Source organism: Triticum aestivum, chromosome 2B (genome assembly GCF_018294505.1).
Source record: "Triticum aestivum cultivar Chinese Spring chromosome 2B, IWGSC CS RefSeq v2.1, whole genome shotgun sequence".
Lineage (NCBI taxonomy): Eukaryota > Viridiplantae > Streptophyta > Magnoliopsida > Poales > Poaceae > Triticum > Triticum aestivum.
In genome coordinates this window covers 618,124,245-618,138,847 of record NC_057798.1, presented here as the reverse complement: position 1 = coordinate 618,138,847, position 14,603 = coordinate 618,124,245, and the positions used below count along the sequence as shown (strand labels likewise).

General features: G+C 43.3%; 3 protein-coding genes across 4 annotated transcripts; 1 reads left to right on the top strand and 2 right to left on the bottom strand.

Moving 5' to 3' along the window:
• The first annotated feature begins 260 nt into the window (after window positions 1-260).
• Window positions 261-2,755, top strand: LOC123046327 (coiled-coil domain-containing protein 124). 2 transcript variants are annotated; one of them, XM_044469654.1, is made up of 4 exons: window positions 261-1,028; window positions 1,831-1,950; window positions 2,380-2,433; window positions 2,508-2,755. In XM_044469654.1, exons 1-3 carry the CDS (start codon window positions 459-461, stop codon window positions 2,389-2,391), a joined length of 702 nt encoding a protein of 233 aa, XP_044325589.1. In that variant the 5' UTR covers window positions 261-458; the 3' UTR covers window positions 2,392-2,433; window positions 2,508-2,755. The 2 variants fall into 2 exon arrangements, with proteins under 2 accessions (XP_044325589.1, XP_044325590.1); XM_044469655.1 differs by having other exon boundaries at window positions 294-1,028; window positions 2,524-2,755.
• Window positions 2,756-3,493: 738 nt separating this feature from the next.
• LOC123046325 (sucrose synthase 7) lies at window positions 3,494-7,845 on the bottom strand. The gene is made up of 16 exons (XM_044469651.1): window positions 7,505-7,845; window positions 7,260-7,414; window positions 6,950-7,142; window positions 6,749-6,867; window positions 6,453-6,669; window positions 6,276-6,371; window positions 6,010-6,186; window positions 5,804-5,920; window positions 5,546-5,712; window positions 5,235-5,459; window positions 4,830-5,151; window positions 4,444-4,688; window positions 4,223-4,361; window positions 4,007-4,107; window positions 3,889-3,912; window positions 3,494-3,756 (listed from the first exon to the last, which is right to left on the bottom strand). Exons 1-16 carry the CDS (start codon window positions 7,739-7,741, stop codon window positions 3,696-3,698), a joined length of 2,595 nt encoding a protein of 864 aa, XP_044325586.1. The 5' UTR covers window positions 7,742-7,845; the 3' UTR covers window positions 3,494-3,695.
• Window positions 7,846-8,372: 527 nt separating this feature from the next.
• On the bottom strand, window positions 8,373-13,750 carry LOC123046326 (tRNA pseudouridine synthase Pus10). The gene is made up of 15 exons (XM_044469653.1): window positions 13,534-13,750; window positions 12,436-12,788; window positions 11,927-12,050; window positions 11,735-11,849; window positions 11,487-11,632; window positions 11,321-11,392; window positions 10,798-10,866; window positions 10,648-10,728; window positions 10,464-10,583; window positions 10,300-10,374; window positions 10,045-10,125; window positions 9,550-9,623; window positions 9,390-9,450; window positions 9,147-9,202; window positions 8,373-8,927 (listed from the first exon to the last, which is right to left on the bottom strand). Exons 1-15 carry the CDS (start codon window positions 13,654-13,656, stop codon window positions 8,849-8,851), a joined length of 1,629 nt encoding a protein of 542 aa, XP_044325588.1. The 5' UTR covers window positions 13,657-13,750; the 3' UTR covers window positions 8,373-8,848.
• Between the last annotated feature and the right edge of the window lie 853 nt (window positions 13,751-14,603).

Sequence of the window (14,603 nt, the reverse complement as noted above, 5' to 3'; positions counted from 1 at the left end):
CTTTTTATTATTTCTGATGTTTTTTGACAGATTATTATTATTTCTGATGTTCGTTGTACTACCATGATTAAAGATGAATAGATTGAAATTTTTCTTAAAAAAAAGATTCACTAGAAGTTATTATTGGAATTTAGAAAATATGGCAGTTAAACATCGTTGAAATTTTAATAAGTTCAAATGATTTTTTTTGAAAAGAAAAAAACTTATTTGATCCTCGACGACTCTGCGCGTCCATACGAGCTGTACATCTAGAAGACTCTGGAACGCGTTTCCTACTGCAAAAGAACCTGATAAGCAACACGCGTACAGAGTACGCCATTCACGCATAGAGGACCCCAGACCCGAGCCCTAGACAGCCAAACCTTCCCGAAATCCCGATCCAGACCATCAACTTCCCCCAAATTCCCCACGCCGCGCCGCGCCGCCGATCGAGCGCAGAATCCCGAGCGCCGCCCGCGATGCCGAAGAAGATGGGCGTCAACTCCAAGGCGGAGGCCGCCCGCGAGCGCCGCTCCGCCGAGGAGTCGGACCGCCGCCAGCGCGCCGAGCGCGCCAAGGAGGAGGAGTACTGGCGCGAGGCCGAGGGGTCCAAGTCCCGCGCCGCGCGCCGCCGCGAGGAGGAGGCCGAGAAGCGCGCCGAGGCCGCCGCCCGCAAGGCCGAGAACCGCCGCCTCGCCGAGGCCGAGGCCGCCGCCGTCGCCTCCGCCGTGTCCAAGACGGACGCCCGCAAGGCCAACCGCGTCGGCGCCCCGGCCCCCAAGGTCACCGAGGCCGAGCTCGTGCGCCGCCGCGAGGAGGAGCGCCTGCGCCTCGAGCGCGAGGCCGAGGCCGCCAAGAAGCGCGCCGCGCGCACCGCCGAGGAGGAGGAGTACGAGCGCGTCGTCCTCGTCGCCAACACCAACAGGGACGACTCCATCATCGAGGCCTCGGGCGTCGACGAGGCCATCGTGCGGTTGTCGCTTGTTGACACAGACGCGGCCTTGCCGGCAGACAGGCATCCTGAGCGCCGCCTCAAGGCATCATTCAAGGTACATATTTTAGTGTTTGTCCAAAGTTTAGATTTGCTTACTGAACTGCTGCGCAAGTTTGAAAATTTGATGATTGCATTATAATCACACACATACACAAAAATCTGTGCTAAGGAGTGTAGGTCAACCAAACCACGGTATGATTTTATTGTTCCATGCGCATTAGGTCTGCTAACAATGATAGTTATAGTTTCGATATGAATTGTGAGAATGCCCAATAGTGACTTCTTCTGGTACTAACTGTGCGGATGAGCCCTATGGTACTTGTTTACAATTGTTGGATGTTCCATGAACACGATTAGAGACGTGAGCAATCAAAGTTGTATAATCTCTCCAGAGAGGATGAAATGAGTTGGTATTTGATATCCTACATAATGAGTGTAGTATCTTGTATGGTGTTATTGGTTTGTTATTGTATTGTATGCTAAAAACCCATAAGCTGAAGACCATAAGGGGAAATTCATCCACAGGGACAATTAGCTAATTGGGGAGGGCAACATCCTACCACTAACACTGCCAACCTCACAGACAATATTTGATGTACTAATGCATTTAGTCTTACAGTTTTACGGGTACCTTAGTTCAAAGTTCAAACACAAACTTCTGATTGGTAGATGAATTTTAATCATTTCACTTACAAGAGTGTTCTGCTTATGTGCCATTTTACTTTGCAAAGCCTACATTGGATTCTATTTATTGTACTCTTAATGAGTCATTTAGTTTCATGTGGTATGCTATGGTTGGAACTTATGCTCATTGGAGATCTGTTGCTTAAGTACATTCCGAATTATCTTTATGATAGGCATTTGAAGAGGCAGAGCTCCCTAGGCTGAAGGAAGAAAAGCCAGGCCTAACACTGAAACAGTACAAAGATATGATATGGAAGCTATGGAAGAAATCCCCAGACAACCCTCTGAACAAGGTTTGTTCATATAATCCTATATGCTACTTGTTTTTCGAATATATTTCTTATTTGTGCCCCATATTTTCTTGGTTCATTGAGTCTGTTGCCTTTAGCATTATAACATGTTATTTTGTAATTATGTTGCATAAATGTTGTCTACAAAGAACTGACGGTAATCAATACATCACCGGCATCTGCAAAAGAATAGAAAGAGAATGGGGGCAAACCTCAACAATCGGCAATTGCATCACATTTATTTAATACTCCCTCACATTATGGGACGGAGGGAGTATCTTTAATGAAAATATTTTCCAACAGAAATTAATCCCGAAGTGATGATTCTGGATATTTTCCTGTAATTTAACTTGGAAAGCAGAAGGGTGGTGTATGAATTATGACTACTCTAGGGGTTTGTTGTCTCACCTGAGTTGTGATTATCATGTGCAGGCAACTGAGTGAGGATACAGTCCCAGTTTCGTACCGATTGATATGGATTCTAAGGTGAGTTTCCATGGCTTTAGTAGGCGCCTGTGGCTTTCATAATTCATGGAACAATAACGTGCCTTAACACGCAGGCATCCAATGGAACAGAACTGCAGCTGCCTCAGTATCTTTGTCCGTGGAGTGAAATGATGTGTGGCATAGCTTGAACCAAATACTCAAGCTTCTCAGCTAATAATCAACAAATCAATGCAATGTATATTCTGAGGGTTTGCTTTTGATTAGAGAGATTTTGTCCAAGTTCATGTTGTACTTAGTTATGTTTGGGGCATGTTAGTACTTGAATTTTGAACAGTTGGGCTAATACAGGATGATTATGCCATTTTCTGCTGTCTATGTCTTCCGTAATCTTTGTGAATTTTTCATCTGGTCATTGTGATTGTAGCGAAAAGTAGTAATGGTGATGAATCGAGGTATCAAGCACTTGAGGTTACACTCTGTAGTACTGCTGCTGCTGCTAAAAAATATTGACAATGCAGCTTTTGCCTGAAAACAAATCCTTCCTGAAATATCTCATGGCTGAGGGCTAGGCGGTGGGATAGAAAATGCGGAGGCGTGACGATGGTTTTGGTTTCAGGGGTGGTTGTGAGGCGGCGGCGCAGGTCTCCCTGTTTGCTCAGATGGATCATGGATCTGGTGGGGGGCAAGCTGCTCTGCGCTGGAAGAAATTGGAATCATGTGATGCATCATGGACCGTTGCAGTTTTGTACAGGCTCTGGCCTAGAAGGGTGCTACGGTTTCTTGCATCCATCTGAACCGAAAGTATGGTGAAAATCTGAGTGGCATTGTCGAATTTGCAAAATGTGTTTGGCTGGTCAATACATTGATTTACAACTGTCTCCCGGTAGAATTTGATTGTATAGAAATATTTTCTGTTTGTTGTCTTCAGCGATTCCAAGGAGTTTCCATTTCTATGTTTAAACATGTTTTAGAAGCAATTGTATTCATACATTGTAAGTTGGAGTGCTTACGCGGGGCGGATAATGATTGCACAAGGCAAATTGATATCTCATTTAAGTTTGTTAAAATTTGAGACCTTGTGCCAAGTAGATTCTCGGCGTAGAACAAATCTTCAATCATTGTATTATTATCAGTTGTTGCCATGGGCATTTTTTATCTTTGTTACATGTTTCCAAACAACAACCGATGCAATAAAGATCCACACACTACACGTATACAAATCCCACACCAATCACTTCACACTATGCCATAAATGGAATGAATCGAGCTGCGAGCATCTTGCTCCAGAGTACAATTATAGTTCATCTGTAGCCGTTCTGTTCATAAGTCGGCGGCTTCGGCCCGAGCAGGCTGGTCATCATCCTGAGAACACAAATAAAGGAAGCATTCAAAGGTCAGCACGCATGCTCGATCTAATATAGCACTTTTCACTGTATTGTTCTACAGATTGTTTCATGCATTGCTGGAAGGAAGAAGAACCGAGCAGTGACTAACCTCTGGACCCGACCCTGCGGCTTTCTGCAGCAGCACCCAAACCCCAAACAACAAACGGGTCAGTCAGTTGCTTCCCCGGTCTTTCCTCAGTAAATTTCGTAAGAGTGCGCACACTTGCCTTTCTCTCGGCCTTGCCACGATTTGGTTACGCTCTGCCGCCGCGCCTGTCGTGGCTGCGGCTCTCGGAGGCTGCTCCCCTACTCTGGGGACGGTCTTCACCTGAAAAAAAGAAGAAGATGATATGGTCATTGATCGTCAGACCTCCTTTGGCTATCATCTTGTTTGCATTGTGCACTGGCCACTGCATCAGATGTATATCAGATCATAGACTCACCAGATTCCTGAACTGAAGGTTGTAGAACATCTGCAGGTAGCGTTGTTTGGCCACTCTCTCTTCCTTGTTCAGAGTCCTCCAGAAGCCATACATTGACCCCATGTTCAGCACTTTAGTTGCGTAGATCTTCCATGTGTAGCTGCCATCGTGTACACATGGTTAGTATTCTTACCAGGTGATAGGAAGACCATTCCTGAGGTAGGATAAAAGTCGATGCCTACCATTCGTAGATGCGCTGAAGCCCGGCAGTGGACATCTTGTTCCAGTAGCCTGGGTCTTCCTTGCACTTCTGGAAGAAGTCTGCAATCTTGGTGCCTGCCTCCCTGCCGTTCATTGGGTTTATGTGGAAACCCGAGACCCCATCGACGATGATCTCTGCCGGCCCTCCTTGGTTTGTCGCGAAGGTTGGCAGCCCGCAGTTCATCGCCTCGATGACTGTTAGCCCAAATGCTTCATAGAGAGCAGGCTGAAACCAAAGAAAAGGCTAGTGTTGAGGTTTTATTTCAAGAAAGAAAGAAAAGGCTAGAGTTGAGGTTTCATCCACTTCAGAGGATGCAGGCATATATTGTTCATGATCGAGCAATTAGTTTTGTAGCTCATTGTATACCTGAACAAATGCACCCTTTGTATCTGCAATGTAACGGTACAGCTCTCCGTTACGGACACGGTCAGTTTGAGCCTTGATCCAGCGGATCTGTCCTTTCAGTTGGTACTTGTCGATCAAATTGTGCATCTTGTTGATCTCGTCTATCTCTTCCCGGTCCTTGGACTGTGCAGCATTCAGGAGACCTGCAACGACGACGAGGTTCACGAGGTCCCTGACCTTCTTGTTCTGACCATACCACTCGACTAGTCCGGTGATGTTCTTCACCTTGTCCAGCCTCGCCATCGAGAAGATGATTGGCTTACTTCTGTCTGCCAGATACCCTCTGATTTGGCAGCGTCACAACAGTTAGCAACTTCATCTGATCAAATGAAAGTATGTGTGTTTCAGTGTTTGTAAGGAACTTACATGTGTTCATCTGCGTCCTCCTTACTGTACAGCAACTCCTCAATCTGTGGGTGTAAAGCTGTCAGCCGCTTCTGCTTCTGTGTGAAGGGGAAGTAGACGGACTGATCGGCGCCAGGTGCAGCAATGTTGAACTTCGGGTCGAAGACATTGATGCCCGTGGCGTAGCGGCAAAGGCCGGGCATTGTGAATGCATAGTGGTGTTCATACTGGCCAGGCTTCTCTTTGCTGCATCACACTTATTTATGTTAAGAAGTTCTAGGAGTAAGTACTTCGAGCACTGAAGTTATTACAATAAGATTCAGTATACAGACCTTCCAGCGATTTCTTGGTATGTGCTAGTGATGATAAAGTCAGTAGTGTTCATGGCAATCATATCAGCAGTGAATTGACAGGAGAAGTGGTACTTCTGGTCCAGCTCTCTCCACTTGGTATCCGAGTCCTCATACTTCGTCTTTTCGAGAGCATGCGCTATCGTTCCCTGTCAGGAAGATCATTTAGGGTGTAACATAAGCTGTGATTGGTGGCAAAATAAATCCTGAGGAATCCTATTTGATTAGATATTTTCTCACCTGTGTGACTCCTAGTTTGCTCGACATGAGGGACGCCACCAAGTTGCCATCGGTGTAGTTGCCAATGATCAAGTCTGGTTTGCCCTCTAGAATGTCAAGAATTTTGGTAGAGGCATCCTGAAATTGCATCGCGTTGAAATTTTACTCAAGATTCCTTAACACAAGAGACAAGAGTGCTGATGATTAATAATTCGTAGGTGGCAAACCTGAGCATATCTCTCCAGGTAAGGGTAAATGTCGAACCGGGAAACCCACTGGCGCAAATCCTTCCCATCTTCAGTCTTGAACGGCACACGTAGTATGTGTGAATATTTTGTGTTTTCAACTGGTTCAAGCTCCACATTACACTTTGTGCCTTTGGAATCTGGTATCAGTCTTGTTAGCTTCAGCACAAGAGTAGACATTAGTTTATCAAGTTCTACAAATACAGAGATAGCAGGAACGGCTACGATCACAGTGTAAATAGATTTACCACAAGAATCTTTGGTGTTATATGCAAACCCTGCAGCTTGATTCTTTGCAGAAGCTCCTCTTCCATGGACCTGACTTGGTCCAGGATGTAGACAACCTGTTATGGAGAAACCATGCCTTCAGAGTATGATATAAGCTGATCAGAGTATTATTTCCTACGATTTGATGATATTGATACCTGACCGCCGGTGTCTGGCAAGCCTAGAACCTTCTCTTGGCCAAAGTAACCATGGATAGAGAAGACAACAATGTTAAATATGGATGGAACCCTGCTGAAGAACTTCTCCATGTTGATAGGATCCGGCGCCTGGAGAACTTCAGATAGGAAATTCAACGTCTCCTTGCACCTCTCGGCATTTTCACCCCACCCTTTCTCCAATCCCCACTCTTGAAATCTGCAGGACCATTGTAAATAAACCTTAGGCATTTTTGGCACCCTAGATTTTTATGCCGCTTAATTTGGCAGTACATTACCTTTGTTCAAATTTCAAATATGGTGTGAATTTTGGCAGCCCACTGACAAAAACTTCTGCGAGGAGCAGCGCTGTCTGAAGCTTGTTCACCGTGTCGATTGTGTCGTTAACCATCAGCTTCTGCATGTTTGCAAGGATACATAAGTCTGACCAGTCTGTTAATTTCGATAATCTGTGTGGTGTGAGTGGCTGATATCCTTACCTCTCCGCGGTAGTTCAGAGTGAGTAAATAGTCGAGCAACGGCTTCATGCTTTCAGGCTTGCCATTCAGCTTCGAAGACATGAACTTGGAGACGAACTGCATCCCGTTCCCTATGGACGAGGGAAGTGTCAGACGAGGTGTTGAGAGGTCAAGAGCGCCGAAATCAACCTCGAGCGAGTTGTCATCCTTGGCCCTGAAATTCACATGAACAAACAATTTTCTTTTTCAGTTTCACAGCTAGTACATAGATAGAATCAAATTGCATTTCTCATCCATCTGAAGCTTAGATCATATCAGGAAATGTACATACCATTTCTCATCGTATAACGTCTCCTTGAACTTGAGGTACTCGGACGGCGTGATTCCTTCGACCGACAGATCATCGGCGTGAACCTTGACGTACTCCCAGATGCCTGGGTTCATTCTGACGGCGAACGCGACGAACGGTGGTAGCACTACTGCTTCCTGCAAGCATAATAATGATAGAAAAAATTTAATAGGCTCTCCTGTCAACAGAAGTGAATTGGGCAATTTCAAAGCGAAATAACAACTAACCTGGGTGGAACAAATGATGTAGCCGAGGAAGCCTTCGACGAGCTTCTCCTTCTCGACCTTGTCGTCGAGCGACCTCTCGAGCTCCTCCATGAGCTGCTGGTTCTTGAGGAGCCTGCGGCCTTTGGACACGTAGCGCTGGAAGCACCTCTTCATCTGGTAGCGGCTCTGCCGCAGCGCGTCGGGCATGGTCTCGGCGACGCTGTCCATCCTCTTGAAGCTGAGCTTGGTGGAGGCCATGGCGAGGGACTCGAGCTCACCACCAGGCTCGCTGAAGTTGGCGGAGAAGGCCCAAGAACTATGCTGGGAAAGGGAAGGAAAGCTGTGTGGTTTGTCTGGGCGTGGGTGAGCAGCGATTTATAGAGGATGGCACGGAGCAAAACTTGGCTCCCTGGAGGAAGTTTTCTTTGGTGTGGACAACTGGACATGCAAGGTAGGCGAGGCTAGGCCGGGAGGAGAAAGCACATCGCCCGGGACAAGTTATTCCAAAGAAGCACACACGCGAGGGAGGGAAGAAACGCATAGCGGCATAGGATGTCTTGCACATTTCCCCATTTTTGTTAACCTCCCGCTTTTAGTTTAGGACAGAAAGCAAAGTTCCTTTCGTGTCTCGTCACGGCATGAAGATGCATGCAGAGCAGAAGCGGCAGGATGGCCAAGTATTGTACAGCCGTCACAGGATGCCAGCTTGCCAAGTCTGCAGGCGCCCTTCCAAATCTTGCTCCTACCAGACCAATGAAACACACTACTTTGAGCAAGAGAAAGCGCGTCAAACCTCAAAAAAAAAGGGAAACCGAAAAGTTTGCAAAAAACGTCTTATATTTTGGTACATAGGTAGTAGAAGAAATGGAGAAACAAGGTACACCAGAAATTGAGTATCAGCCTCACTGCAGTAAATTCTCAATATCAAATTTGTTCTGTCGTCCATGTGATGCTGCTCAATGAATATCATCTGAAATGGTTCAGGCCGGCGTAAGCCCGCCGTAGCTCCGTCAAAAAAATCTGGGAATACAAATGTTTAGCAGCACAACAACACGTGGTGGCAAAACAGATAAAGCATTGGGGCCGAATGGTTCAGTTTCTCAACTTTCTCTAAATTGTTGCTGGGCACAGGCAAACATTGGAGCTGAACGGGGCCAAATTCCCCCCAGTTTCTCAAAATTGTTGCTGGTTTCCCCTGGCTGCTGTACATTTTCCAATTGACATCCAGTTACACACTCGATGAAAAGAAAAACGATTCGTCATTCCTAGCGCACTTGCCAGCGGTTCCCGCGGGAATCTTGGCTTATCAGCGCGCCTCTTCTACCAATATAATTGCCCCAAATGGTATCATGTGGCAGCAGCATACTATTGCAGCAAGTCCATCTTAACGTCCGTGACATCGAGTTGCAGTATCTCGGCTCTGCAACGTAGCATGGAACCAATACTGCAATAGCAAGAGCGCAAGCATGCGCAAAGAAGCTCATCAGAAATTAATAAAATTGTACTCCAGGGATGTAAATTCATTTGTTGTTTATCTAAAGATGGTGAATGGGGCTTGAGAGGAGACGTTCACGGTTGAACATGCATTACATGTTTCTTTAAGGGCGCCAGAGATGCCTGATAAATGGCAAGGAACCTAAATATAGACAAGAAGGATGGTTACCTCGGATTTGTGCGTCCAAGATCACCGTGCACAAACTCCTTAATGTATGTTCCTGCCTGTAAACACATCACAGTCGATCAAACAGGAAATAGAAAACTATTCTACACTTCTAATGACGATATTTACACAAGCATCCAGCAAATGCTGCAATTTTCCAGCAGTTAGGACATACAAAATCAGAATGTCTATAGACAGATACTAACTTTGGAGACAAATAACCTACTAACTTTGGCAAGATGGTACCTGAGTGCAGAGATGCAACAAGTAATAGTTTGAGCTGCCTTCAACTTTCTCAATCTCCATCCTGATTGACAGATGAATGAAACACAAAGTGATTTTTGAAAGAAGAAAAATAGAACAATGAAACAGATTACATAAAGCTGGAATCAGTCTCAACTCTCACCAATGTATAATCCGTTTCCGCTCCAACGGGCTTCTTCGGTGAAGAACCCTTACGGGGGTATTTTGTACAATTTCCTAGAAGGCGGGAAAAAAAGAGATGCCATTATGTGTACTTCATAGGGAGTGTTGGCTTAGTGTACCCGAGTAGCAAGATATCAACAGAAAATAGGTGAATAAACTCCGGATAAAGTCCCAGTCAATTCATCACATATATACTCATGACAAACAAACTGCCTTACCAAAAGCACGGATACGCTAGCAAAGAATATCAATCCTGGCACAGAAAAAAAAACAAATATTGACAAAGTTCATCTCATATCTCAACAGGCTTATTCCCCGCCACCTGCCTCAGTAATAGTACTTGCTTAGGTAAAAATAACCCAAAGCTTCACTCCGACACATGGTCACATGCAAAACCCCAACTTATCCAATAAAACAACAAGAGAACAAAATCAAACTAGCTCGCTGGGTTTACTAGTAAGCAAATATACTGTACCATATCCTTAATAACAGAAATTTTCTGCAGGTCATCATCCGTCAGAGGACTAGAAGTCCATATGAGGGCAGCATACTGCTTCTGCACACATAAAGCAAGAGTAAACCTTGATGATCAGGTAAGGATTGTGTTGTTTTGCAAGACAAGGCAATGTGTAAGGTAATGTGATGTGATGCGACAAGAAAATGTAAATGATTAGAATAACTGACACTATCATTTCAGCTAAATGATACTGTCATCAATTGAATGGAGCACCTGCTTCTCTGCTTCCCCTTCACGCATCATGGCCCATATTTCATTGTCTACCAACTTGAGATTTCTAATTCTGACCTAGAAAATTCGAGTCATAAGTATATGACATGTAATCTGTGTGTAACTATGACCTGCAACGTCAATCCAGCATGAATTTGATTCCTTACATGTTTCTTTTCGGAGCTATTAATCTTGTCAGAAATTTGTTGAATTTCAATCGCAGATGGAATCGATCGCACATTCAGGACTTCAATTAGAAATGGACGACCAGATCCAAGCATCCGTACCTGTGTATGTGAGACATTCAGCATACCATATACCAACAGATACAGTTCCAAACTACAACATTACATCGATATCTTCTCTTCCAGCAGCATGGAACTTGTAGCCATCACCTCTGGAGATGGCACATACACTCTCTTTAATTATCTCCTACAAAAAAGGTGCAATGATGTTCAGTTTTGTTGGGTTGGGACTTGACTCTGATGCAGTGTGTTTTACCTCAACTGATGCTTCCCCCATTCTTTCATCATCAATTATCCAACATGACTGACTGACATTTCTTGAAAGCTGACAATGGCAATTAGTAACAAGAGGGATTCAGAATCTTTTTTGAACATCAACAAGTTTAACTGAAGAGCAAACACACAGGTAGTTTGTTTATGTATATTGAGCATAGGGAAACAAATACCAAGGCGCATGCAACTGATATTATGGCACAAAGGTACAGCGTAGCCTCTTTAAAAGAAAACTATTTGATTTTGACACAACATTTTGTATTATTCATAACAACTATTTGAATCTTTTCATCACCTTTAATGAGGTTGGAAAGTGAGTTTACAGAACTACATAGTTCTTGATGGAGTAACCTTCAAGAAAGCAGTGATTATCGATCAAGAAGGCATCTCATAAGTTTGCTACTAGGGAATTAGTCCTTACTGACAGCAAAAATTGGTGTTCTGCTATAATTGACATTTCTGGTAATGAACCACACTGGTTAAAACCAAGGATTACTTGAACATACCTTCAAGTATCTTCCGCCAATATATATGGGCGACCTTAGGAAGGTCATCACAAGATGGCAAGGTTTGGACACCTGAAGGGGGAATCAATTAAGTTGATCTAAAAAAATCAGTATAATATGGCCAATTTCTGGGGGTAAAGCAGTATTGCAATAGTACAATGGGCACCTTTTCAGGAGGCAACTCAAATAAACTACAGAATTCTTGATCTTGAATACCCTCGAGGGACTTGTGGATGAATGAATCTGTTTCACTTAATGTCTGTTTATCATCATATGTTGAGTTCCTTCTAGTATCATTTCCTTCTCTTGACTCTGTTACAACATCAGCCAAATCATTATATGAATGAAAAATCTGATAAATCCAGAAGGATGATCAAGTTACCTTGTTAGTAAATGAACACTTAAAGGACTTACCTGCTTTCCTTTTACGGTTACTGTCATTTGGCAATAAACGTTTGAGCTTCAGTGAAGCATCATCATGAGTATATGTTAAGCGAATTCGAAATGAATTGTCACCGTGCTTAACACCCTGCACGTATTTATTTAGTCAAGCAATTGTTGGTTGCACAACGCTCCAAGACAAAAGACAATCACAGAAGATCCTACCAGTTGTTTCTCGAGCGATGGTACTATCAGCAGTCTCAGACCCTCCTTCACTGACATCGTTTGTTGAGAAAATATTTCGTCCTTGAACCAATTTTCACTGCCATATTTTTCTTTCATATATAACCTATTAAGAGGGAAAAGGAGAACACATTATGAGAACAACAGTTTAGAATCATCACATGTATTACAAGAACATTAAGATTAGAATGAAACACACACAAAAATACCCATGCACATTTGAGAGCGGATAAGACATGATCTTAATTGTAATTATCAGTATCCACCAAAACCAAATTTAGCTCACTGCCGTGAACAGAGTTGGAAGTTCTTTTAACATTGGTTGTGTCAAATATCTGCATATATTCAATTGAGAATACAACCTTCTAGATTATTGATATGGTTAGTATAGACTATATAATGCCATCTCCTGAATTACTACTGCCATATATTGAATTAAAGGTGCTGCAGAAAAAAACTGAAGCAGAGATTCTCAAGTAGGGATGGTTTACCTGATGGCACGTTCATTCGCTGCTACAACTGCAGGCAGTGAAATTTCTAAAGAAAACCCATCAATTTGATAACCCTCTCTTTGTATTGCTTGAGATACCATTGAAGTAATTATGTCGATACGAGAAATGTCATCAAACGGTACTACACCCTCATCCTTATGGCAGGTGGGTAGCAATATTCCAAAGCAAATAGAGCAGCATGCTTCATCCGTTGACAAACATGAGCAAGACCCGCCTTTTGCGGAATCATCATGCTCTTCAAGAAATGAATGGAAGAAAGAGACCGTAAGAGACGCACATAAGCAGGCATGGCTAAAGGCTCCAAACATGCGAAAGATGCATCGCACACAAACCTGCAACATGACAGTAACGTTGATGATTTTTCTCCAGTTCTGAATTATGTATTAACAGGCAGATCAGCAGAACAATGCAATGGAATGAGAGCCAACGGTCAGAAAAGGCTCCATACCCTGTCAACATCGCACACATGTTTACATACACGATAAAGAACAACTGTTTCTCTCTGGTTCACTTTACCTTAGACACAGTCAGAGTTCTCTATATTCCTCCTTACTTCTAGTTCGAATCAATCAATCAAGGGAGGTGACACAATTTTCGGAATCCCATCTATCTTAGCGAAACTGCTGAAATAATCAACCGTTTTCCTAGCAAATGCTCATCGGTTCTATAAAACTGTACATTGGTGCATTAATCTCACTTAACAGCTACACAAACAGATATTGGGGGAGATAAACGAAGTACCGCACATTGAATATGAGAGGAGTGAGGATTCAGCAGCAAAGTTTGTATAGAAGGCAGGTAGTGCATCTACCAACGAAAACCGCCGGGCCGTCAAAGACACTGAATTTGGGGCTTTGACGGCTGAATTTGGGGTTTCTTCTACTTTGCTTCAAGTAGCTAAGTTCATCGCAGAGGGGGAAAAAAGTGACTGAGCTGTTCTCCGAAGGGAAAACTCTAGTCCTGTTGCTACTTAGGAACAACATCAATCTATAAAGCTGTCGAGATTTCTACCTTCTACTAGTTCAGAAGGCTGCCGTAATTTTGAGGGGAAGATAGAAGATGGGCGAGGAGCCGAACCCCGACGGAGAGGAGGTGGTGGACGGCGTGGAGAGGCGGGAAGGATGCCGCCGCGGCCCGCTCGAGTATGCTCCTGGCCTCCGCGTCCGACGCCGCCGCCGTCGCCGCGTTTGTGGCCGTCATGGTGGTCGCTGCGGCTCGTTAAACCCTAGCTAATCCCCCTGGCGCAGGCCGCTGCAACTGACAAGGAGCCCGACTATGCTGAACCGAAAAGCATGTCAACATTTTTCTTTAAAGACTGCGGTAGGCGGGCGCCCCCTATATCTCGCGTTCAGCGAGAGGGAAGGAACACTCGGTGAACGGGAGGCCGAGATGGGCCGGCCCAGAAACGCGGGCGGCCACAGCCTCCTTTTTTCTGTTTTCTTTTACGTTTTCTGTTTTTCTATTTTGCTTTGTTTTTGTATTTTTTTATACTTTAAAGTATTCTATATATAAAAAGAGAATACTCTACAAAAAACATTTCAAAAATGTTGAACAAGTATTAAATTTATTTAATCAAGCATTTGGAAAATGTTGAACAAGTATTTGAAAAATATTGATCAAGCATTCGGAAAATGTTGAACAAGTATTTGAAAAATGATGAACAAGTATTGAAAAATGCTGAACAAGTATTGGAAAAATGTTAATCAAGAATTCGGAGAATGTTGAACAAATATTTGAAAAATGTTAATCAAGCATTTGGAAAATATTTAACGTCCATAGAAAAGTTGTTGAACATGTATTAAAAAATGGTGAATTTTTTTATCATCTGTAAAAAATGTTAATCAAGAATTTGAAAAATTTATTGAACAAGATTTTTTAATCAAGCATTCGGGAAATGTTAAATGTGTAAAGAAAAGGTGTTGAGCATGTATTAAAAAATGATGAATAAATTTGATCATGTTTATAAAAATATTAACAAGCATTTGAAAAATGTTGAATAGTTGTTTGAATATTGTTAATCAAGAATTGGGAAAATGATAAATGTGTATAGAAAAAATGTGGGCCATGTATTAAAAGAAATATTAAAAAAAATTAATCAAGCATTTGAATTTTTTTAAAGTGTGTATAGGAAAATGTTTACCAAGTAT